This window comes from Hylobates moloch, unplaced genomic scaffold, assembly GCF_009828535.3.
Source record: "Hylobates moloch isolate HMO894 unplaced genomic scaffold, HMol_V3 SCAFFOLD_22, whole genome shotgun sequence".
Classification (NCBI taxonomy): domain Eukaryota; kingdom Metazoa; phylum Chordata; class Mammalia; order Primates; family Hylobatidae; genus Hylobates; species Hylobates moloch.
Window position 1 is genome coordinate 106,043 of NW_026652297.1, and position 25,243 is coordinate 131,285.

The 25,243-nt window shown below is 47.2% G+C and overlaps 1 protein-coding gene and 1 non-coding gene across 11 annotated transcripts in view; both read right to left on the reverse strand.

The window, feature by feature from the left end:
• Positions 1 to 25,243, reverse strand: part of ACVR1B (activin A receptor type 1B) — a 53,970-nt gene that overhangs the window by 7,464 nt on the left and 21,263 nt on the right. For 5 of the 10 annotated variants that reach the window (XR_009211577.1, XR_004246166.2, XR_004246168.2 and 2 more), the window contains exons 2-8: positions 22,963 to 23,202; positions 21,892 to 22,140; positions 17,225 to 17,455; positions 14,265 to 14,432; positions 13,089 to 13,245; positions 11,507 to 11,631; positions 7,475 to 7,605 (exon numbers count right to left, since the gene is read on the reverse strand). Coding sequence is in view for 6 of the 10 variants with exons in the window: in XM_058433400.1 (XP_058289383.1) it covers positions 7,475 to 7,605; positions 11,507 to 11,631; positions 13,089 to 13,245; positions 14,265 to 14,432; positions 17,225 to 17,455; positions 21,892 to 22,140; positions 22,963 to 23,202 (1,301 nt within the window). In the remaining 4 variants the exon portion in view is untranslated. The other 5 variants (XM_032143514.2, XM_058433403.1, XM_058433402.1 and 2 more) reach the window with 4 other exon arrangements.
• On the reverse strand, positions 10,686 to 10,792 carry LOC116462193 (U6 spliceosomal RNA). The gene has a single exon (XR_004246282.1). It is a non-coding gene; the product is annotated as a U6 spliceosomal RNA (small nuclear RNA).

Genomic DNA, 25,243 nt, shown 5'->3' on the forward strand with positions numbered 1-25,243 from the left:
CACACCTGTAAGCCCAACACTTTGGGAGGCCGAGGTGGGCAGATCACCACCTGAGGTCAGGAGGAGGTGGGCAGATCACCTGAGGTCAGGAGTTCGAGACCTGCCTGGCCAACATGGTGAAACCCCCGTCTCTACTAAAAATACAAAAATTAGCTGGGTGTGGTGGCGGGCGCCTGTGATCTTGGCTACTTGGGAGGCTGAGGCAGGAGAATCGCTTGAACCCTGGAGGTTGCAGTGAGCCAAGATCACGCCACTGCACTCCAGCCAGGGCAACAGAGACTCTGTCCCAGTAAATAAACAAAAAATAAAAAACAAAAAATTGGCCGGGCACGGTGGCTCACGCTTGTAATCCCAGCACTTTGGGAGGCCGAGGCGGGCGGATCACGAGGTCAGGAGATCGAGACCACGGTGAAACCCGTGGCGGGCGCCTGTAATCCCAGCTACTTGGAGAGGCTGAGGCAGGAGAATGGCGTGAACCCGGGAGGCGGAGCTTGCAGTGAGCCGAGATTGCGCCACCGTCTCAAAAAAAAAAAACAAAACAAAAAATTATGGCCAGGACACAAGGACAATTTAATTAGCAGCTGATTAGATTATTGGGATAGATGCCAAACTTAAACCAAACTTTTAGGAGTAAGTTACTTGATTTTCTCAGCCCAGCAGAGTCTCAGACAGGGAAACTCAGAACAATGGAAAACTCTGGGTAATAATCAGGATTTAAAAGTAGTGACAGGCTGGCTCAATGGGCATGGTCTACAGTGAAGTTTAATAGAGTAAAACTATAAGGTCCTGCACTTGAGTTCAAAACACCAACTTCCTTTATACAAGGAGAGGGTAGCTGGATTTTACTCAATCAAGAGATGAGATGCGGCCGGGCGCGGTGGCTCACGCTTGTAATCCCAGCACTTTGGGAGGCCGAGGCGGGCGGATCACGAGGTCAGGAGATCGAGACCACGGTGAAACCCCGTCTCTACTAAAAATACAAAAAAATTAGCCGGGCGTGGTGGCGGGCGCCTGTAGTCCCAGCTACTCGGAGAGGCTGAGGCAGGAGAATGGCGTGAACCCGGGAGGCGGAGCTTGCAGTGAGCCGAGATCGCGCCACTGCACTCCAGCCTGGGTGACAGAGCGAGACTCCGTCTCAAAAAAAAAAAAAAAAAAAAAAGAGATGAGATGCAGTCCTGGGATGTGATCTGCGGCATCAAGCACACAGTCTGTGGGGTTCTTGTTCTAGTCTGTGATGTCTGCTAGACATCAGACATCTGGATGGAACGTTATGTACACATCCTTTGGGGCCCGACTCTAGCTGGGTTCAGAAGAGAGCAGCCAGCCTGGGTGAGGAACGTGGAACCAGAGCAGGATAGTGCAGTGGGGGAAGGGCTGTGCTCTGTGGTCAACATCCCGGACCCAAGGTCTTTTCCACCCGTGAGCTACGTGATCTTGGGCAACTTATTTGACTTCTCCAATCCTCTGTTTCCTAATCCATAAAGAGAAGATAATGATGCTCATCTCATATGGTTGCTCTGAAGATTAAAACAGTTAATATACGTAAAGCAAATTTTGGCACATTGCTTGGCATGCAGTGAGTTTTCAATAAGTATTCACTAATATTAACTGAAGAAACTCGAAGCTTTGCCAGAAGATTCATGACAGCTGCCTGTAAATATTTTAAGGGACCTTATAAGGGAAGAGAGACTAACTGCTTAGAAAACCCTGTAGAAGTCTCATGGAAGTTGCCCAGCTCTACAGAAGGAAGGGTTTTCCACTGAGCCACGGGGCCTACAGATGGAGCTGTGGTCCAGCATTAGCAGGAGGCCACACAGGCACCTGACCGGGGACATCGTAGGGAAGTCGAGTGCCTGACAGTGAACTAGGGGATCTTGCAGGTCTATTCTAAACTGGATTCTATGATTCTAGGACGTGTTATCTTAGATTCCCTCAGCCTAGAGAGAGAGGACATTCACACCCAATACACGCTGAGAATACCAGAGGGTAACCACTGAGGACTCCCTCCTCAAAGTCACCTAAGCATCCCAGAATTCACAATTTCACTTCAGCTTAGGAGGAGGGCTCATGCCTCTAAGACATGAGAGAGTGTGACTAACCAGGAGCATGACCCTGTTGTGTAAATAGGTAAAAACATGAGAAGACAAATTCAGACAAAGCCCAAGAAAAGGGTGCTTGGGACCCGCCCTCCAGGAACACAAAGCGACAGTCTCAGGAAGACCCAGGACGCTGGGATCAGCATTCCTCTTGCTGGGGTCTGCTACAGCTGGTGTGAGCACTAGACCCGGACCTTAGAACATTCACCCCATTCCCAACTCCCCTGACAAAAGCTGGGTGGCCGCACTACATATGTGGGACAGATGGCACCAGAGCAGCTCTGTGAATAAAACTTTTAATAATGTACAGCAGAAATTGGACAGGCTCATTCTTATATTAAAACAAAAGATTTCCTATATTACAATTTATTTACATTTGCATACTGAAGAGGTAAAGTGTCTAAGTGGCTATTTTACAGTCCTTTCTAATAAAATGTACAAAAACAAACAGAAGTACCGAGAATGCCGTTCGGGGGCCTTTATGGCGACGTAAGAACGGGCTTGGACTTGGTCTGTGAATCCAGAATCCAGAGGTGCAGGTAGCACTATGGATCAGGGTTAGCCTCGGGGGGCCAAAAACACGGCTTCAGTCTCTCCCCAACTCTCACTTAGTGTTAAGAGTGGCAGGGGTGGGTGTGGGAGCTTCCCAAAGACCTGCTCCATCTTCCCCAAAGGTGGAAGAGTTGGACTGTGTGTGGGGTAAGGGCAGAAGGGCCAACTGGGGAGTGGGCTAGTGGCTTGGGAGTGGACGTGTGTCGGCAGATCCCAGAGGCTACTTGTGACTCTGGGAAGAGGAGTCTAAGTTCCATCATCACCTATAAACCACCAAGGTTCTGCTGCAGGGCGGATAGGTGAGAGGTCAGCAGGGGTAAAGACAGTCCCCCCAATGACACAATGGTATTTAAACGAAATTAGTGGCCAGTAAATTGGCCCAAAGGTTAGGGGAAGATCTCCTTTAATGCAAGGAAAGAAGCAATAATCAGTCAAATAAATAGAAGGGCCAGGAGCACTGGGGAGCCTGAGGGCAGGGACAGGGCTCTCCCTCCTCCACAGGCTTTGGCAGAGAACTGCTGGGTTGGAGGCAGAGATGCTCTAAGGCTGCATACACAATACACCTCCCCTGGGGACAGGAAGGGGGCTCAGAATGAATGCAGGGATTTGAGGTCTCACCTAGGGTTCTAAACCCCAGGTCTCATCACCCGCCTCTGGTCTCTTTGTGGAGGGGGTTGTGGGGGTTCCTCTTTCTTCAGTGATCTTACATAAGAACAGTAATTCTAGGCTCAAAAGGATCGTAGAACCAATTATGAAACCTTCTGGTCTCAAAACAGGCATCTACTTACTTGAATTAGCTCTTTTTACAGTGCTCCAGCAGTAGGACCCAAGCAGGTCTTGTCCACAGATGTATTCCCAGCACCTGGCACCCAGCAGGCACTTCACACCCATTTGTCGAATAAATGCCTGGAGAGGGTACAACCAGCTGGACAGTGCACGAAAGGGCCCTAGAGCAAAAACCACTCATGGAATTGGGGGTGGGGACAAAATGCGAGAGAGACTGAGCCTCAGGGCAAAGAGGAACTCTCACTGCTGAGTGGGAACAGGCTCAGGTGCAAAGGACAAACATTTCCAGTGTGATTGAGCTATGTGCGTTCAATTGGATAATTTTTTTTTTTTTTTAGGGATTTCTTTAAAAACAAATAGATTGAGAGGTAATCACAGAGATGGTTTTCCTTTTACAAAAACTTAATATTTAACAACATTAAAAAAAGTTAAAATCCAAACCCTCCCAATAAAATTAAAAAAAAAAATCAAACCACTCCAGTTAAAAGTTATGGCTTCAAAGTTATTATATACCTAAGATATGCTGACCAAATCACCACCCACAGCCGTGCTTCTAGGCTTCGTTAAATACTATACTCAGGTTAAATAACATGTTCGGCTCAGGCTGTTCCCTTCAGTAGGGCTCCTGAAGTGGATGCAAACCTCTCACCTTCCCTCCACCCTGATCAGACAGTCCAGTAAAAGAAGACCCATGCAGATGCCTCCCTCCCACCCCAGACTCCCTCCCCACTCCTTGCCCGCCCTTCCCTTCCCCACCCCAAACCCACCATCACCAAAAATATACACTGCTGTTTCCAGGATCTGGGAGATGAAAGACAGATGTGACATTCCAATCTGAGTCCCGAGATCTGGCTTCACATTCCTCGGCCCTTCCTCGATGCTGCTGAGGATGATGCCCTTGGGCTGGCTCATGTCCCACGGCTGACACTAACACCCAAGACTTCCACCAGGATTCCTTCCCTGACCATCCCACCCGCCTCCCTCACATTTTGGCCCAAAAGCCTCTTTTGTCATGGACAACTGGGCCAGCTTTGGTTCCACAGTCTGAGATGGAGGAGGAGAGCTGTGCTGATGCTGGGGTGGGCAGAGTAGCCTGCCGGACACAGAGTACCACTGTGGCATGAGGGGCTCTGGGGGAGGGAGAGACCTCCAGGGAAGGGCACCAGGGAAACTAGATGCTGCTCACTACTGAAAAGAGGCACCAGCACGCACGGACAGCATGACGACCACACCCCCGACCTGCACATGCACAGAAAGCTCAAGCAGGTAAGTGCGCACCTACAGACACACACACACACACACTCACACGCACGTATAAGGGCATGGCACGAACCAGGCACAACGGGGGACGCACCTCGGCACATGCACACACGGCTGGACAGACAAGCGGCAGATTCCGTCTCCACTGGCAGTCTCCCCGCAGCGTCCATCCCAGGGAGGAGAGGAAAGCGCGGCTCAGAGCTGCCTGTGAGAGGCGCTGCACCTCCGGTTCTTCCGGGCCACCTTGGTGTGCTGTGGGCTGGTCCCCGAAGGGAACCCTCAGCGCAGCTCAGCACTGGCAACACTTCGGCTCCTCCGGCCCCTCCCAGGCCCCCCCCCCCACCCCCGTCACCGCTCCTGGCCACGTGCCAGGTGCACCGGGTTTCGCGGGGCTTCCCACTACAGCCAGTTCGAGTTGTGGCACTGAGTTCTCCACACGATTCGCTCTCAGAGTCTCCATGCCATTAGGAGGTAAATAGAAAAGGTGTCTGTCTCAAACCCAACATGGGAGTGAGCGAGTCTCCCGGGCTCTGTCCCTCTTGCGGGCCAGGGATCCTGGCCACGGAGGGCTGGGCAGAAACCAGAGGTAGGCCTCCATCGTACGCTCGACGCGGCAGCTGCGCGTAGTTCTCGCTGCCAGGAGCTCCGTGTGGAGAGAGGGAGCAGTTAGATCTTCACGTCTTCCTGCACGCTGAGCTGGGAGAGGGTCTTCTTGATGCGCAGGGCCGTCAGGCGGGCCGCGCCGTTGGCATACCAGCACTCTCGCATCATCTTCCCCATCACCCGCAGCGCCTGCGCAGAGAGGCCCAGGAACCATCAGCTCGGCCATGCCCTGGAGAAGCCTTTCTGGTCCCGAGGCTCTCACTCATTTCCCTGCCACCTCCCACTCGGTGCAGAGTCTGGCAGATCCACCTCCACCCGCCGGCCGACCTTAGGGAAATGCTCTGCAAGGCTCCCTTTGTCCCTTGGCTCTTACTTTTTCTTTTTTCTTTCTTTTTTTTTTTTTTGAGAAGGAGTCTCACTCTGTCTTCCGGGCTGGAGTGCAGTGGCACAATCTTGGCTTACTGCAACCTCCGCCTCCCAGGTTCAAGTGATTCTCCTGCCTCAGCCTCCCCAGTAGCTGGGACTACAGGCACGCGCCACTACGCCCAGCTAATTTTTATATTTTTAGTAGAGACGGGGTTTCACCATACTGGTTGGCCAGGATGGTCTCGCTCTCTTGACCTTGTGATCTGCCCGCCTCGGCCTCCCAAAGTGCTGGGATTACAGGCGTGCGCCACCGTGCCAGGCGGCTCTTCCTTTTTAAGGGACAGCTTGCACAAATGAAAGGCAAACGCTGCAGCTAATGGCCAGCTCTTTTGGTCTCACCTGCCCTCTGAAGCAAACCCTGCCCCGAGGGTTCCAAGGAGTGCGGTGAGAAGTGCTGCTCTATGATGCAACACGAAAGCATCAGCTAATATGCAATTCTGTTCTGAAATGCAGAAATGCCCTCTAGTGGTTAGACTCTTTAAAGGCAGGGCCAACCTCTCCTTGCCTAGGTAAGTTCTGGGGCTCTAATGGACAGCAAGGTGACTAGAGTCAACAATACTGCACGCCTGAAATGTGCTAACAGTAGGTCTCAACTGCTGTCACTACACACATAGGCAACAAGGTGAGGTGACAGATGTGCTCATTAACTTGAATGTGGTAATCATGTCACAATACATACATGTATCAATTCAGCACCTTGTACACCTTTGTTACAATTTCGTTTGTCAATCACACCTCGATAGAGTTGGGAAAAAAATAAGTAAAAGGAAATGCAGAACCGCAAGTGACAAGGAGGCCCATGAGCACTTAGCTAGGCGAAGCCTGTTCCCCTGAACACTCTTAAGACCCTAGAATTCCATGTTTATTAGTACATATGTCACAAACATGTCCTCCTATCAATTCTTTCCACCAAATGTTGTTTCCCCCACACCCCTGATTTCATCTGCCATCTCTCCCAAATTCACATTCTCCATCCCAATCCCAGCCCCGTCATACACATCACCTCCTCCCTTCGGAGTTTCTGGAAAGACCACTTTCCTCACAGGCATGTCCTCCTCCTCTGTCTGGTGTCAGGGCTTCTCTTATGGACACCTCCTCCTCACTCTTCCATGGAGCTCAGCTCAGCTCAGGCTCCAGAGCTGCTTTCCTAGTTTGGTGTCTAACAGCTCTGGGTTCAGTTGTCACTTGTTGACCACCTCTCTCATCTGTGTCTTGGAGACAAAGCCTTTTCCTTTTTCTTTTATGAGACAGGGTCTTGCTCTGTTGCCCAGGCTGAAACACAGTGGCCCAATCATGGCTCACTGCAGCCTTGACCTCCTGGGCTCAAGCAATCCTCCCACCACAGCCTCCCAAGTACCTAGGACTACAGGTGGTGTGCCACCATGCCTAGTTTTTTATTTCTTGTAGACATGGGGTCTCCTCACATTGCCCAGGTTTGTCTCGAACTTCTGAGCTCAAGCTATCTTCCTGCCTCAGCCTCTCAAAGCGCTAGGATTACAGGCCTATGCCACCACACCAGGCCCAAAGCCTTTTCTTCTTCTAGGCTGTGAACTCCAAATGGCACCCTACAGGGTCCAGGACAAGAGACTGTAGCTCCAAAGGGCTTGGGATATGTATAATAGCACCTAATAGTAAATAATAACTGACACTCTCAGAGGGCTCCTTTGGGGCCTGACCCCATTGTGAAGAATCCCTTTTCTAAGGTGGAGAAATCAGGCTGATGGGAAAGCCGCAGGAGGCCGGCTTCTTACCTCATAACTCTGCCACCAGTTGGGGATGTTGGGACGCAGCTTCTGATCACATACGACCTTTCGCATTTCCTCAATGGAAGGGTCAGAGGGCACTAAGTCGTAATATGGCAGCTGATATTCTTCATGGACTCCTGGGAGAAAAGAAAATTATCTGAGTTATCAACAGCAGGAAGAGATTACTCAGAAGCCAGTGACAAAACCTACATTGTGCTCTGTAAATACCACTACCCCCTAAGGTTCCTTAGAAAGTTAGTTAATTCTAAGTATGGAACAAGAAATACACAAAAGGGGCTGGGCATGGTGGCTCATGCCTGTAATCCCAGCACTTTGGGAGGCCAAGGCAAGCGGATCACCTGAGATCAGTAGTTTGAGACCAGCCCCGCCAACATGGTAAAACCCCATTTCTACTAAAAATACAAAAATTAACCAGACGTGGTGGCGAACACCTGTAGTCTCAGCTACTAGGGAGGCTGAGGCAGGAGAATCGCTTGAACCCTGGAGGCAGAGGTTGCAGTGAGCAGAGATCGTGCCACTGCACTCCAGCCTGGGTAAGAGTGCAAGACTCTGTCTCAAACAAAACAATTAAACAAAAAGAAATACAAAGGAGTAGCCAGGAACATTTTTTTCAGAGCCAAAGCAAGGAATCTATCAAAGACTACTGGGGTCACATCAAAAGGCACCAACTTGATAAGCTCCCAACTGACCAAAGATGGGAACCTTTAAGTAACAATAAGACAAATAACTTCAATGGAAACAAATATTTTTAAAGTCTAAAAAAGGAAACTTCAGTCACCTCTGTGAGAGGCTACAGAACCACCTCATTATTTTGAAAAATGGTAAATAAGTGGAAAGAATCAAGTATTTTTTCTGCCTCTCCTATTCCAACTATATATCATGGGAACCAAATACATATGTAGGGGAAGTAATCATTCGCTTAGTTCTGGACAATATCACCATGGCACGTTAACAACACAAAAATAGAGAACCAACACTACGCGACTTGTCACAGAAGGACAGAGGAACCTCTGTGAAGGATACGTGTCCCCAAACCCCCAGAAATGATTCTAGCTGCCAGATCTAACTACCAATTCATAGGAAATACCAGGAAGAGTAGAATATGTGAACTCTACCTAAGCAATCTGTAAAATCTAGCCTGGGAAATTCTACAGGACAAATGACCTGGATTCTCCGAAAAAACAGAGTGGGAAGAAAAAATGAGAGGGAACAGGTAGACAAGAAGAGATGTAGGAGGTGTATTCATCAACTGCAGGGGATAAAACTTATTGGAACCCCGATTTGAACAAACTGCTTTAAAAATTTAGGAGACTGGGGAAATCTCAACACTGACTAGATGTTAAGTGATATTAATGTTTGCCAGGCACAGTGGCTCACACCTGTAATCCTAGCACTTTGGGAGGCTAAGGCAGGTGGACCACCTGAGGTCAGGAGTTCGAGACCAGCCTGGCCAACACAATGAAACCCCATCTCTACTAAAAATAGAAAAATCAGCCGGGAGTGGTGGTGGGCGCCTGTAATCCCAGCTACTCGGGAGGCTGAGGCAGGAGACTGGCTTGAACCCAGGAGGTGGAGGTTGCAGTGAGCTAAGATTGTGCCATGGCACTACAGCCTGGGTGACAACGACAAACCCTCTCTCAAAAAAATAAAAATAAAAAGCCAATTAATTTTTCTCAAGCCCTTTTCCAGAAAAAGAAAAACAAAACTAAACAACAAAACCCTGCTGTCTTGAGCTAATGAGACAATTTTTTTTTTTTTTTTTTAAGTAGAGATGGAGTCTCTCCTACCTCAACCTCCTGAGTAGCTGAGATTACAGGCGCCCACCATCACACCTGGCTAATTTTTGTATTTTTAGTAGAGACAGGGTTTCACATTGCTAGGCTGGTCTCGAACTCCTGACCTCAGGTGACCCGCCCACCCTGGCCTCCCAAAGTGCTGGGATTACAGGCGTGAGCCACCATGCCTGGCCCTCATGTCTGGCTAATTTTTTTATTTTTGTAGAGATAGAGTTTCGCCACGTAGCCCAAGCTGGTCTCGAACTCCTGGCCTCAGGTAATCAGCCCACCTTGGCCTCTCAAAGTGCTGCGATTACAGGTGTGACACAGTGCCCACTCTGGGAAATATTTTTAAATAGAGAATTGGACTTGGTAATTATCTAAGGGGTAGTTACAGGCTTAAGCCCTGGCCTCAGCCTGTCCGAGTCTGAACCCTCGTTTACTAAAATAGTTATGTGACCTTGGACAAATTTCCTAACTTCTCTGTGACTCATTTTCTTCATTTGTAAAATGGCGATGATAATAGCACCTACTTATTTACTTGTAGTAGTAAAGATTAAATGAGCTTATACATAGCAAGTGGTGAATGTTAGTATTGTTATATATTTAACCTCAATTTCTGGATGTCATAAGAAGAAATAAACTTATTCACAGTTTAAGACCTGTGTGACCAGATTTTTCTTAGTCGGTTTTTTTTTTTGGTTTGTTTTTTCTTTGAGATGGAGTCTCGCTCTGTCGCAAGGCTGCAATGCAGTGGCTCGATCTTGGCTCACTGCAACCTCTGCCTCCAGGGTTCAAGCGTTCTCCTGCCTCAGCCTCCCGAATAGCTGGGACTACAGGCGTGCACCACCATGCCCTGCTAATTTTTGTATTTTTAGTAGAGACAGGGTTTCACCATGTTGGCCAGGACGCTCTCGATCTCTTGACCTCGTGATCTGCTTGCCTTGGCCTCCCAAAGTGCTGGGGATTACAAGCGTGAGCCACTTCGCCTGGCCTCTTAGTCTGTTTTACTGCATATACTGATCAAAATTTAGAGGTCCAATTCCATGAATACTACCTAGGCACTATTTCCGTAATTTGGATTTTACCAAACATGTCATAAATGGAAGCTGGAAGAGGGCATTAATATACAAAACAGTTCTGCTGGAAGACTTGTCATATTTTTTGTAGATTAGATTTTTTTAAATTTTAATTTTTGTGGGAACACAGTAGATGTATATACTTATGGGGTACAACATGAGATGTTTTGATACAGGCATGCAATGCGTAATAATCACATCAGGGAAAATGGGATATCCATCCCTTCAAGCATTTACACTGTGTTACAAACAATCCAATTATATTCTTTCAGTTATTTTAAAATGTACAATTACATTATTGACTATAGTCACCCTGTGGTGCTATCAAATACTAGGTCTTTAAAAAATATGGAATCCTTCAGGAATTTGCATGTCATCCTTGCACAGGGGCCATGCTAACCTTCTCTGTATCGTTCCAATTTTAGTACATATGCTGGCGAAGTGAGCACCACCAGTTCTTTTTTTCAACCACTTTCACTGCCCTGGAATCTCTTATATCACAGATAAATGGCTGAGAGTAGGGCTCTAGAGGTCCTGGAACTTGATCATGTGGCAGAATATGTGGAAATTATCATAAAATACTGATATACTAAGTTGACAATAAGAAGTGTTTCTGCTAAATCTGACACTATTTCTTACTGCATTCTGTCACGAATAAGAAGTTGCAAATGCCAACGATTTTTAACTATGGGAGAAAAAACTCACTTTTAAGAAAAATCTATGCACTTTTATAAATTTAGAAATTAGCACTAATATTTTAACAATGAAACAGCAGGGTTTCCCATGAATGTGGCTTGGGAGCCACCGCGTTAGAATATACTGCTTCTGATGTGAAGGAGACCACTGCATGAATACCGTACTATTCGCACCGGGGCACTCCCGGCCAGGGACTAATAAAACAATGTTTGTTTGTTTATAAAGCCAAAGGAGCCTTCAGAACGGTTACCATAACACACAACACTATTCAACAGGCTGATCCCTGAAGAATAAACACACCCTAAGCACAGCTACCTCCACACCTTTGATGGCAACCTTAAACAATGATTCAGGCTCTGGCAACAGGCATCCAACAGGTTGTAAAAAGAAAGGGGGCAGTAAAACAGCTTTGGGTGATCCAGCATCCTGGAATGGGAGGTAGAAGCAAAGGCAAAAAAGAAAGGTACCTCCAGAATTGCATCTTCGAGCAATCTCCCAATATACAAGCCCGAGGGCATAAATATCAGCACATTTAAAGGAGTCAAAGTGTTTCATATTAATGGTTTCATCAAGTACTTCAGGGGCCATGTATCTGCAATAGCAAAACAAACATGGTCACGCACAGAAAATGATGACTGCTCTCTTTAAATCAAAGTATTGATTCAGGAGCCCTCTGAATGTGGAAGAGTATCACCCTGATAAAGTCCCTTGGGGCAGAAGAAGCGTACATATCTCTTCATTGCAAACTCCCATGTTTTAGATTTGATTCTAAATACTTCAGCACAGATTTGGCAATACCAGGCTACTCTGATGTGTATCTCTATTTTTAACCATCAAGATTTGTTTATTTGGCCAGGTGTGGTGGCTCACGCCTGTAATCCCAGCACTTTGGGAGGCCAAGGTGGGCGGATCACCTGAGGGCAGGAGTTGGAGACCAGCCTGGCCAACATCGCGAAACCCCATCTCTATTAAAAACACAAAAAATTAGCCAGGCATGGTGGCAGGCACCTGTAATCCCAGCTACTCAGGAGGCTGAGGCAGGGGAATCACTTGAACCCGGGAGGCGGAGGCTGCAGTGAGCCACGATTGCGCCATTGCACTCCAGCTTGGGCAACAAGAGTGAAACTCCATCTCAAAAAAAGAGAGAGTAAAGATTTGTTTATCTGAAGCATGTTTTGACTTCTTGGCAGAAGTAACTGTAATGTGGGTCACCGGGGCAGTAACAGTACATAATATTTGGTTGACACCAGGGTCTTTCACTTTATTGAATGTAGTCACAGTGATGGGTTGAGCTTAAGTTTCATTCTGAACTTCTTTTGTTATCTTACCTGACTGTAGATATGTCAAAATTAATTCTAGAGGTGGTCAGTGGCACCCTTGATGACTCTGAGTAGTAATTATGAATAATTACTATGATCCCAGCCACCCCACCCCAGCCCCCACAATAAATCAGGGGATAACCTTAATTAAATTCATTTAGATTCAGCAAATTTCCACCTCTTCCACTCTATTAAAAGGCAGTCCCATTTCCAACTCATGAAGTCAGTTTGCAATCACAGCTCCTTACTTCTGCATGAAGTGGGAAGCAGGCCCATAATCTTGAAGGGCGCCCCAAATCTCCATCCTGGGTTACCTCTGCTATAGTTTGGCAAATCTGCTCTCCAGTCCCTAAGAACATGCTCCCTGCCTCCTTCACAGCTCTCTGCACAGGAGATGACAGTGTTTTCCCTCTTCCCGAGCCACACCTGTTGCGTGCTGTCCTTCTAAATGCTGCTCTAGATTGTCCTTCTCTACCCTCCGACCTTAATACCACCAACACCCATGTGCATACAGTTTATGGAGCTGTGCTCTCAGTACTTGTATCCGTTACATGCAGTGATGTAACTTTCCAGTGTGGGGAGTGCATGTTCAATTCAACTTTCAGTGGGCTGAGAGCAAGGTCCTCGCCTCCTTTATCGACACCTCCTTCTCCTGTGCATACGGGAAACGGCACAGATGGGATACTCAGTAGAAGCTGCTTAGCAAGGGCAGAGGCCCAGGCCCTCCTACCGTTTGGTCCCCACCCTCTGATTCGGGGCAATGTCGATGGTGTCAGTGACTGCATCGTGACGGACAGCCAGGCCCAGGTCTGCTATGGCACACATGCCATTTTTCTTCACCAGAATGTTCTTTGACTTTAAGTCTCGATGAGCAATTCCAGGCTTCCCTGGCAGAGAAAAAAACAGGGATCTTTACAAAAAGATGATATAAATGTTAAAAGCATAGACTCTGCAGCCAGACTGTATAGGTTTGAGTCCTGGCTTTGCCTCCTGCTAATCCAGTGACCCTGGAAAAGTGACTTTAGCCCTCTGTACCTCAGTCTTCTCATCCATAAAATCAGAATGACAGTACTTATTTCATGGGACTGTTGTGAGGATTAAATGCATTCATGTAGCTAAGACCACAGAAGGACATGTGTATTTAGCTAATATTTGTATTAATATTTACTACTACTACTCGCCTTCCCTGAACAAATATGCTCAGGTACAGAAGTGCTGAGGGACTGAAGGGAAGTTGTTGCGATGCCTAGTTCTCAGAAGGAAACAGGCCCGATGATGAGAACGGCATTGCACAGGCTATAGGGATAGGATCCACCTTTCCCGGGTGATTTTCCATTGTGGCCCTGGTCAACCAGGCATCAGGGATCACACCTGCCATTGTGACAAGATCCAGGATCTCCCAAAGAGCCGACATGATAGTCAACAGGCAGCAGAGCTTCAGGTCTTCTTCCTCCAGGAAAACCTTCCCAGATTAGTAAGGCCCAGCATCTAATCCACCAAGTGGCCTTTAAGCCAGCTGTCCCCATCAATGAACATGGGAATCACTAAACTGATGTTCCCAGTACACTGGTTTATCTTTTTAGTTCCATTTTTTCTCATGTCTACTGTGGGATTCGAAGATGATTACTCCTTCATAACAAAGGACTATGTCAAGCCATTGATTGACAAGTAGCTGAATATTGATATTATAGGGTTCCTGAGGGAGTTCTAAAGACAGAGGTGAAGGGAACATCCTGTAGATACCTCACTTAAGTGAAACTCAAACCTCCTTTCCTTTAAATTAAACTAGAGTTCCTGAGGTCCAGCCCCAACTTCCTCAGTAAAAAGGAATTCTAGGAACTAAATCAGGACAGTGTGGAACTTTCATGCCTACACCACTTCGCCGCTCCTGCGCTAGTCCACTCACCTTGGGTGCCCACGATCTCCATGTGCAGGTGTGCCAGCCCACTAGCAGCAGACAAGGCCAGCTTAATCATCCCCTCAATTGTCACTGTGTACCGGTTCAGATAATCAAACAGGGACCCGTGCTCATGATAGTCAGAAACAAGCCACAGCTGTGTCCAGGTGCCATTATCTGCAGAGAACCACAGATGAGTTCCAGAAAAAGCGTAACTATCAGCAAAACGGTGAAGGTTGGTAAGGATGAGTGTGTACGACACAAAATCCAGTTAGACTCCTGAATTCACATTTCCCACCTCCATGCCCCCTGAAGCCCCATCTAGCACCCTTTCATTTACAGTGGTCTACCAGTTTGGGACCTCAGTAAGGACAGGGGAACACCATTTCTTTCTTAGGACTGCTCCTGATTTCTTTTAGGTGAGCTGCAGGATTCTGAACATTATCTCAAATTTGAAATGTGAGGTACTCAGGAAAGAGGAGGCACATGCCTGGGGAACGTAACAGCTATCACCAGCTTTGTCTGCAGCACTGCTTTGATCCTCACCAAGACTTGCTCATCTGCACGGGAGAACCACAATGAGCTGGATCTACCACCACCAAACAGGAAAGCCTTGGAGGGCCTCCTGTGTCCCAGCGACCCTCTGAACACAGCCCAAACACAGCACCTGTCTCATCTGTAATGTTTCTTTTCAGTCTGTTGTTCTTACCAGGCTATGATATCTCTGTGAGTAGGAAAGATCTCCTTTATGCATTATTGGATTCCAGGCCAAAAAATGCTTTTCAGTGCATGAACGGCCCACTTCCAAGTATTCCCAGAGAGGCATCTCATCCTTCAGAGGAGCAGTGGAAGGTAGAGTGCATACACTTTATTTTCTCTTTTACACTAGGGACAGCAGGAAGGAGGAGAGCAGGAGGAGGGAGAAAAAGAAACACCAAAGCCAGGAATCGAATTAAGCCATGCCGTCGTCAACTGGAAGACTGGAAATTGAGTTGAAATCTCCAAAATTCCAGGCTGGCGCTGATTCCAGGGCACCATACTATATATACACCATGTTAAAAAGGCAAGAACGAGGGAGTCCGATTGTTTCCCTTCCCTGGCCTTAATGTGGGTTTTGAAAGCCAGATCCCTATCACACAAGCTGCCAGAATCAATAAAGGGAATGGATCCTGGAAACGCACACATCTTGGCTTCTCTTATCACAAACAAGGGGCCCACTCCCAAAGTCCTGAGGACCCTGCTAACAAGTTCGAACAGAAGACATGATTTGATCCTTTTAAAACATGTAAGATTTAAATTTTATCAAAAGGTGATAGTGTTTAAAAAGGAATAGCTTACTCAGTGGGAATAAAAACCTTGCTCTTCCCCTTCCTCCCTTGTATTGGAATCTAAGGCTCCTCAGCTTGGGGGCAGCAGAGGCCATTACAACTTCCCACAGCAATGTGAGGAATGAGCAGTCTGCTGTTGTTTCAGGAATGAAAAACAAATAGCATCTTCTGTAGGCTTTGTAGACACTAACTTCTAAATTGCACCGTGCCACAGGAGCAAGTCATGTCACAACTGCTAGAGAGACCCTTCCACAATGTGAACCAGCCACTCATGGCATCCTCTCTGCGCTCCGGGTGCCATTACCTGTCCACGTGTCTGTCCCCTTCTTCCTGGGAGCTCTGTGAGGGGAGGGACTGTATCTTGCTCTTATGTGTGATGGTCCAAGCAGCCAGCAGAGGTCTGGCCCACAGGAGTCAATAAATGTTATAGAATTAATGAATGAAATTTTAATTACTACCCACTATCTTCAGAATGGAATACAATCCTCTCTCAAAAAGGCCCCTCATAATCTGGCCTCTGCCTGCCTCTCCACCCACAGCCATCCAAGTTACTTGCTGGGCCCCAAACCTCACCTTCATACATGTCTGCAGTACCCTTCCCTGCAAGGAAGGTTTTTCTTCCTGACCAATTCTTGCCACCTTTGTCTCAATCGGGCTCAGGTACGAGTCAGCCCCAATTTGTGCTCAACAGAACAACTCATGTTTACCTCCTCTAATCACCCTTACTCGTCATCCTTTGCTAGTCAATGAGGTCCTCAAACATAGGGAGGTGCCTGGCACATAAGAGATTCAAAAACTAAAGCAATAAAAGGGAGAGAAAGAAGGAAACAAGAATCCTCAGGGACAGGACTGACCAAGAGCAGAGTCTGAAGGCGACACTTCGTGGACTACAGGCTTTTCTGTCGTTATCTTCCCTGCCAGGGTCGAGGCCACAATTCCTCACCCCCAGTGATTTTCTTTTTTCTTTTTTTTTTTGAGACAGAGCCTCGCTGTGTCGCCCAGGCTGGAGTGCAGTGGCGTGACCTCAGCTCACTGCAACCTCCGGCTCACTGCAACCTCCAGCTCACTGCAACCTCCGCCTCCTGGGTTCAAGCAATTCTCCTGCCTCAGCCTCCTGAGTAGCTGGGATTACAGGTACGTGTCACCATGGCCAGCTCATTTTTGTGTTTTTAGTAGAGATGGGGTTTCGCCATGTTGGCCAGGCTGGTCATGAACTCCTGACCTCAAGTGATCTGCCTGCCTCGGCCTCCCAAAGTGCCGGGATTACATGTGTGAGCCAACGCGCCCAGCCCATCCTAGTGATTTTCAAAATAAGCTTATGGGACCCCCTGCAGGAACTACACTGGAGGTGGGTTTGGGGGAGTGGAGAAAGAGACATTGAGCAGGTAGGGTGAGGGAATGTATCTTGTTTATCTGAGTAAGAACTGCTTGTTTATTTGCTTGATAACCTGGATTTCTGTATAAGCTTTTCATGGAATAAAAGGCTCCACACTTTAAGGAAAGCATGGAAACCTTGACCTTACTCAAGTTTTCTTTCTACGGGTTACAATGATGAAGGCAAACAGAGCTGTGCGCCCCACAGCGATGCACTTTCTCTAGCGTCCTCCATCTGGGAATGCTGTATCGAAGCCCAGCCCTTACCTTTATTGTCAGCAGCAATAAATCCAAGGATGTTTTCATGGCGCAGCATGACCGTCTGGTATATTTCTGCTTCCCTGAACCAGGACCGTTCTTCACGAGAGGAGAATATTTTCACAGCCACATCACCACCCCTCCAGCGGCCCCGCCATACTTCCCCAAACCGACCCTTGCCAATAATCTCTTGTAAAACGATGGTTCGGGCCACTGTGCGCTGGACAAAGAGGGGTAACCCTGTGGACCAAAGAATAGGAAGAAACCTGACATTGCAAATTTGACAAATTTTCCAACTCCCACACTAATTGGCACAATGGAAAGACCCTTAACATGGTGTCTTCATCCTACACTGGTCCATTAACCATGGAGAGCTGCTGCTGCCCCTACGCATTTCTAGGTAATCTACCAGAGGGCTGAGCCAGGCGGAGAGATGGGAAAGAGTGAACACAAACAGGAAACGTGTATGATTAGCTACTCCTTATCTAAGCAATTTCTCCTCTCAGTACGCACGGATGATAGATTTGAATGTAAATGTTTGACCAGATTTACCAACTCTTCAGCCAGCCACCTGTGGGCCGATCCACCCACATCTGCTTTCTTTTGGTGGAGGAAGGAAAGAGAGCAGAGGGCATGAAAGTGTGGGCTCATGTGCTGGGGGCCACCTTCTAGCTGTTCCGCTTATTAGACACTAGAGGGCAGTGCTGTGAGGCCCATGGGTTCCCACCTCCACAGAGAGCATGCTCTGCTCCCAAGCGGAACTCCAGATGTAGAATGGAGGACTATCTACGTTTAGTCTAAGATTAACTTTACTGTCTTTATAAAACTCAACATTGCTTCATTTGACTCATTCAATATATCTCTATGTATCCAATCACCCTTACCATCACAAGTGACTCTTAACTGTCTTACTCTCACCCCCAATCAAATAAATAAATGCATTATTAACCCCTAGGTCTGGTAGATGGGAACTACCATTTACTGCATGTTTACTATGCGTTAGGCTCCGTGCTAAGGGCTTTACATACATTATCTCACTTCCCCAGACCACCTGGAAGGTAAGGCACTGTTACCTCCCCATTTTATAAACAAGAAAACTAAGGCTCAAAGAGGAGGTTATGTAATATTCAAATTTATACGAGCAGTAAGTGGCAAAGCAGGGCTTAAAATCTAGGACTGTCTGACTCTATAATCTATGCTTTTAATGACAACAGTATAGAACCACCAAAATGTTTCTCAAATTAGCCCCCGCCTCCCCATCTCCGTCCGCCTGTCCTACTTTTGGACCTTCTCTAAAAGACTTCCAACAGGTCTTCTGCCTTCCATCTCAGTCTGCTCTTGCCCTGTGCACCCACACACACCCCGCCTCACCCCACCCTTCCCAACAGAAGGCTGGTAGTGAATGAATTCATCCTCCACACCACTGCCAGAATTCCTTCCAAAGGAAAAAATGAACATTCATTTCCCACATGGAAACTTTCAGTGGAAGCCCCTTACCTAGAAGATAAAGGTCAGCCCTCAAGGTCCTCTACACGTGGGCCAGCCTGACACTACCCCCTGCTTCCCCAGCACAAGCACATCATGCTGGTCTCCTTATCATAAAAGTTCTTTAAACATACAGTGGACCTTCATGCCTTTTTTTTTTTTTTTTTTGAGACGGAGTCTCCTTTGTTTTTTATCAAGGTTTTTCTTGGCCTGAATTTTTTGCCTTTGCCTCTTTAAAATTCCAATCTTTTCAAGTTCTTTTTGTGTCTTGCTCTGTCACCCAGGCTGGAATGCAATGGTATGATTCCAGCTCACTGCAACCTCCACCTCCTAGGTTCATGTGATTCTCCTGCCTCAGCCTTCTGAGTAGCTGGGATTACAGGTGCCCGCCACCACACCCAGCTAATTTTTGTATTTTTAGTAGAGATGGGGGTTTCATCATGTTGGTCAGGCTGGTCTCGAACTCCTGACCTGAGGTGATCTACCCAACTCGGCCTCCCAAAGTGCTGGGATTACAGGTGTGAGCCACTGTGCCCGGCCTTTTTTTTTTTTTTTTTGAGATGGAGCTTTGCTCTTGCTGCCCAGGCTGGAGTGCAATGGTATGATCTGGGCTCACTGCAACCTCTGCCTCCCGGGTTCAAGTGATTCTCCTGCCTCAGCTTCCCGAGTAGCTGGAATTATAGGCGTGCGCCACTACACCCGGCTAATTTTTTGTATTTAGTAGAGACGAGGTTTCACCATGTTAGTCAGACTGGTCTCGAACTTTTGACCTCATGTGATCTGCCCACCCTGGCCTCCCAAAGTGCTGGGATTATAGGTGTGGCTGCCCAGCCTCAAGACTCCTTTAAATGTGCCCTCCTCTATGAGACTCTTCCCAACAATTCCTGTCTCTCTGATCCAATCCTGGATCAGCCTTTTCTTTTTTTTTTTTTTTTTTTTTTGAGACGGAGTCTCGCTCTGTTGCCCAGGCTGGAGTGCAGTGGCATGATCTCGGCTCACTGCAAGCTCCGCCTCCCAGGTTCACACCATTCTCCTGCCTCAGCCTCTTGAGTAGCTGGGACTACAGGCGCCCACCACCACACCCAGCTAATTTTCTGTGTTTTTAGCAGAGACAGGGTTTCACTGTGTTAGCCAGGATGGTCTGGATCTCCTGACCTCGTGATCCGCCCGCCTCGGCCTCCCAAAGTGCTGGGATTACAAGCGTGAGCCACCGCACCCGGCCGGGTCAGCCTCTTTCTAATCTGTTTAAAACCATATCACCCAGAAGGTATTCAGTATATACTTATTTAAATGAATTAAAAGTCGTATGAGCAGCATGGACTCACTACTTTAAAAACCACATTATTAGAAACCTAACACCTTGGAAGCTCTGCATATTCTCAATGAAGAATATACTAAACCACTCAGAGGGAAATAGTTATTAACCATTTTACTACAGATGACTAAACAACTACCATGGCCCTTCCCTTGCTTCAGCTGGTCTGGGTCTTAAAAAGACTTTGGAAAACCCAATCTACCCTCCTCTAGCAGCAAATCAATTCCCACAGTCAGCCAGGAGGTTCTAACCACTGCCCCAACTCTTTCAACAAGGAACAAGCCCTAGATTTTTGCTGTTTCTAAAAATATGCAGCTTTTAAATATATCCATCATTTTGGTGCTCTCTACTGCAGAGCTTAATAAAAGCAAAGCCACTGAAATTCAGGAGATGTCACAGCTCAAAGTACTCCCGTGTCAAGCAGAACGTCTGGGCATGACTGATGGCATAATTTCCCCACAGAGCAACAGTCTTGTCCCACGTCAAGGAAACATACATAAAAACATGCAAAGTTCTCACAAATAAGGTCCTCTGCATTTTAGCTAGAATGGCAACAGTGATCTTTGTGGATTTTTTTTTTTCTTTTTTAAGAACGGACTTGAAGCCAAGAATTTGAGACCAGCCTGGGCAACAAAGTGAAACCTTCCACACACACACACACACACACACACACACACACACACACACACACTGCCAGGCTTGGTGGTACATGCCTGACATCTCAGCTACTCAGGAGACTAAGGTGGAGGATCTCTTGAGCCCAGGAGGTTGAGGCTGCAGTCAGCTGTGATTGCATGATGGCACTGCAGCCTGGGCAACAACAGAGCGAGACCATATCTTTAAAAAAAAAAAAAAAAAAAAAAAGGAACGCAATACCATTGTCACAAAAATAATGGTTTATCTTCATTAAAAAAATTCTTTGTGAGGCGGGCGGATCACTTGAGGTCAAGAACACAAGACCAGCCTGGCCGACGTGGCAAAACCTTGTCTCTACTAAAAATACAAAAATTAGCCGCTGTGGTGGCACATGCCTGTAATCCCAGCTACTCAGGAGGCTGAGGCAGGAGAATCACTTGAACCACGCAGGTGGAGGTTTCAGTGAGCGGAGATTGCGCCACTGCACTCCTGCCTGGGAAACACAGCAAGACTCTGTTTCTAAATAAATACATACATAAATAAGTTAAAAAAATTCTTTTGCATTCATGTTCACATTTAATAGCTAGCTGAGCTATACCCTGAGACCTAAACAACCCCAAGCCCCTTTATCTTAAATTCTCGTCTTATGCCAAGGTCCAGTGTTTGTTTCATTTCCCTCATCTGAGAAAGACTTGGTCAACAAAAGGCAGTACAGGAAATAGTGCTGATGCTATGCTGGAGGCCCACACTGCCTTTATTTTCACCCCCACCAAAAACCCTTGGGCAACTGGTACAAGTCAATGATTCACCAAATCCCAACTCTAAGCTTTACTGGATGTCCTTAAACTCCCCTTGTGGTTGCTCAGAGATCAATGATTAGCTGTCACCACTTCACAGGAATCTGGCACACTCCTGTTTCTCAAAAGGGGCCCTGAAATCGAGCACTCCACTGCTCAGGTGGAACTGGCTGAATTTTAATAGATGTACGTACAGTTGCAAAGCTTAGAGAGGCAGGACTTCTGTAGTGGATAATTGTGTACTATACCTTGGGAATCCCAGGGAAAGAGAGATTTTCTGTGAACCCATTATCTTATCTTATTACACGTCAGACTCCAAAAGAAGGGAAACTAGGAAACCGAATGACTCAATGCTGGTAGAAACAAATGCAGGGCCCCCAGCCTTCGCTATAAGCACTCTATCCTGCTGGGAAACAGACACGATGCCCTGGAGAACTCGGTACCTGAGCCAGACCCTGAGGTGGAGAGATCGTAGACGAGATCCTGGAGCGTCTTGTCTTTGGAGAGACACATCTCACATGAGGGATCTTCCATGTCCAGTCTCTGGCGGTTGTGATAGACACGCTGATGATAGTTAATGACAAGGAAAACAATGATGATGATGAGGAACAGGAGGAACACCGGGCCAGCGATGATGCCCACCAGCTCCACCGGGCCCCACATGGACGGGTGCTCAGGCTCCTTGAGGTGACCTGGGTCAAGTGAGAGAGGAGAGGGAAAGAATGAGAAGTAAAAGCAAGAGAAAGAGTAAAAACACCTCCCTCAAAGTGAGGAGTGAAAAAGGCCCCTTTCCCTGTCGATGTGTTCAGGCTCCCTTGATCTCTCTGATCTTCCTGGCTAGTCTTGTCTGCCTAGATGCTCTCAACTGCCCAACTTCTTTAGTTAAGGCACCTCTTTCCACAGTCAAACCCACAATCTACTTCGTAATCTCACGCATTTCACGGTACTATCCTCGCCTCAGGCCCCTACACAGATGCCTGTTTCTGCTCTTTAACTGCCCACAGTTCCTCTAAGCTCTGCTCTAGTTTCTCTCCTTTTCCTGTGGGCTCCACAGTAATGCCTCCTGAATGGTAGACTTGCAAAAGGGTGGTATGTGGTGTTTCTCAGCTTTGGTCACTGGCCTTTCCTATTCTGGTCCCTCCTCACATCTAACCATCATCCTCCCTTGAGGAGTCACCTTTGCTCGGCTCTGGGGCCATCTCTTTCTGGATCAGTCCCACATCCTCCCGTGGGGATCTCTGCCTGGTTCTTCCACTCCTCACCGCTGCCTATGGCTGCTAAGCCACTATTCAAAACACTGCGGGCACCTCTGGGACTAACTTGAAAATCTGCTTCCTCACCCTCTAATCTACAAAAGCAACTCCTGAGAAACCCCAGCCTTTGTCACCTTGGGGAACATCCAAAAGGCATCTTTACCGTCAAACCAAGTGAGTGGGCAAGAGTAGAAAAAAATGAAACGACGGGGTGCCCCACCTCCAAGCTGAGCCACTAGCCCAACAAGGGCATGCACTCACCACTGGGCACCCTCAAGTCGATCCTGTTGCAGTAGTCAGTGTAGCAGCAGTGGGTGTTGCGCAGGTCCTCCGAGCTCAGGCAGTAGAAGGGCTTCCCGGCAGGGACCAGCTCCACTTTGGGGATGCAGGTGCGCACATGGTGCTCCATCCCATCCAGATTGAAAATGGAAACCATGCAGGCCCCATCTGTCTCACACGTGTAGTTGGCCTGGAGGCAGCTGGTGCACGCACACAGCAGAGCTGCAGGAAATTGGGGAGCAGACACTGACATCAATGGTGAGATCTTTTGCAGGTCCTTTTCCAAACTTAGAATATAATCCCTTAGCATACTTGATGTTCCAAAACAGTTTTTGTAGAGATGGGGCCAAAAAGATATCCTTAACTGAGCACAACTTCACCTGTTTATTTAGCTCACAAACAAGGATTTTGAGGCTCCACTATTATCCTCTAAGTGCTCTACTTTATGCCTGTGAGAGACAGAGGAACCACCTTTTCTTCAAATTGAGATGCCTGACAAGAGGAAAGCATCTTCCTTTTGGAGAATGTGGGGCTGCCCCCCACTTCATGCAGAGCCACCTAGGGTTCTTGGAGCTATCACCAGCCCTATCTCCCCCAGCAGGAACCAAGCACACCCACGGCTTCCTGCAGCATGCATGCTCTCACACATTCTTTTGCTGCAATGCTTTTTTCCTGCCTAATTCTTACATATCCTTCAAAATTCAACTCAAATGTCACTTCTTTTGAAAAGCTTTCCCTGACCACTCCATTATCGTCCTCCTGCCTTTAGAAGTCCAAGTCAGGTGCCCCTCTCATTCACGAGGGGCAAAAAGGATATCCTCCAAAGAGGAGAACTTGAGAGCCTCCCTCATGAAGTTATTGTGAGAATTAAGTGAGATAATGCATTAAAAGTGCTCAATACATTTAACCCATCCTGAAAGGCCCCTGGATAGCATGCACATGCATTCACGCATGCGTGCGTGCACACACACAAATTTTTTTCAAACAGGCAGTGTACACAATCACCTCTGGGATTAATGAGTTTTGCTGGGTAAGTATCATACATAAGTGTGTCCCATTTGACAAGAAATTACTGCAAATGAATTTGGCGCCTCTGAAAGCCTCTTCAGCAGCCCTGGAATCTGAAATCCTTTATTTATTCAACTAACAAGAATAGCACAGACAGCAGCAGTTGGTTCTCCCCAACACTGTCTCCCATGAGACTAACCTAGCTCTGACCTCTTGGCATGGGCAGGAGTGCTGCTTTGCCCAGTAGAACACTGAGGCTGGGGCTCGGAAGTGCTGAAGGAAGCACTCACACACTGGCAGGTGGAGGTGGTGCGGGCCCAACTGAGTCCCAGATCACACACTAAGTAAATACTATCTGGATAACAACTGGGAATGCATTCACACTATGGCCCCTGGAGATGAGACACTTATGGGCAGTCCCATGAAAAGCTACCCTGTCATCACTCACCGATTTAGGCTGTACATAGTCTATCTTCGTCTCTTCCTCCAATATTCTGAAAGGCATCTCTTGGCTTTTCAAATCCAAAGACAGATTCTAAATATCTCAGTGCCCAACCCCTCCTTCCTTAGGCTTTCTATAAATGAGCCGATTCCCTGCTAGTCCCACCCGAGGAAACCGAGGAGGCAGCCCTGACAGGTGGACAGACAGTGTAGACAGACAGTGTAGACGGTGCAGATCTTCACTTATGGCCTGTTGCATTTTTCCACGTTTCATCAGATCCCTTTCTTCTGGGAAAAATTTTAAACATGCAGCCTCTTGCTTAAGAGTTTGGGTAGTGTTATTTCTTAAAGTCAGAACATTTAAAATAGGTGCCTATTAGACTAGGGTCCAAATGATAAAAGGGATTTTTAAAAGTAAATTTCTCCTGAATTTTTATTCTAACCCATTTAGACACAAAAAAGACTAAGGAATCGCTTCATTTTCCCTTCCAAATACCTTTGTTTGCTCCCTCTCTTATTCTTTCTGCTTTTACATTTACTTCTGAAACTCTTAGAATACTAGATCCAAACCTCTTTCACTCACACTGGAATCTTAACTCAAGAAAGCTAACTCCCACTCCCCTTTGTGGCAGTGGGGACATTCAGGCACTTTAAAAGGGGTTCCCTATGGAAAGCATACCTCTCAATATTTGTGTTGTGATGTCCAGCAAAGAGAACAACATTGGTTCTATTTTGGGAAGCAAGAAGGGAAAAGTAACAACTTCAAGAGAGGACTATTCTGAGCACAGTGAGACACAAGCCCAAACCCACAGTT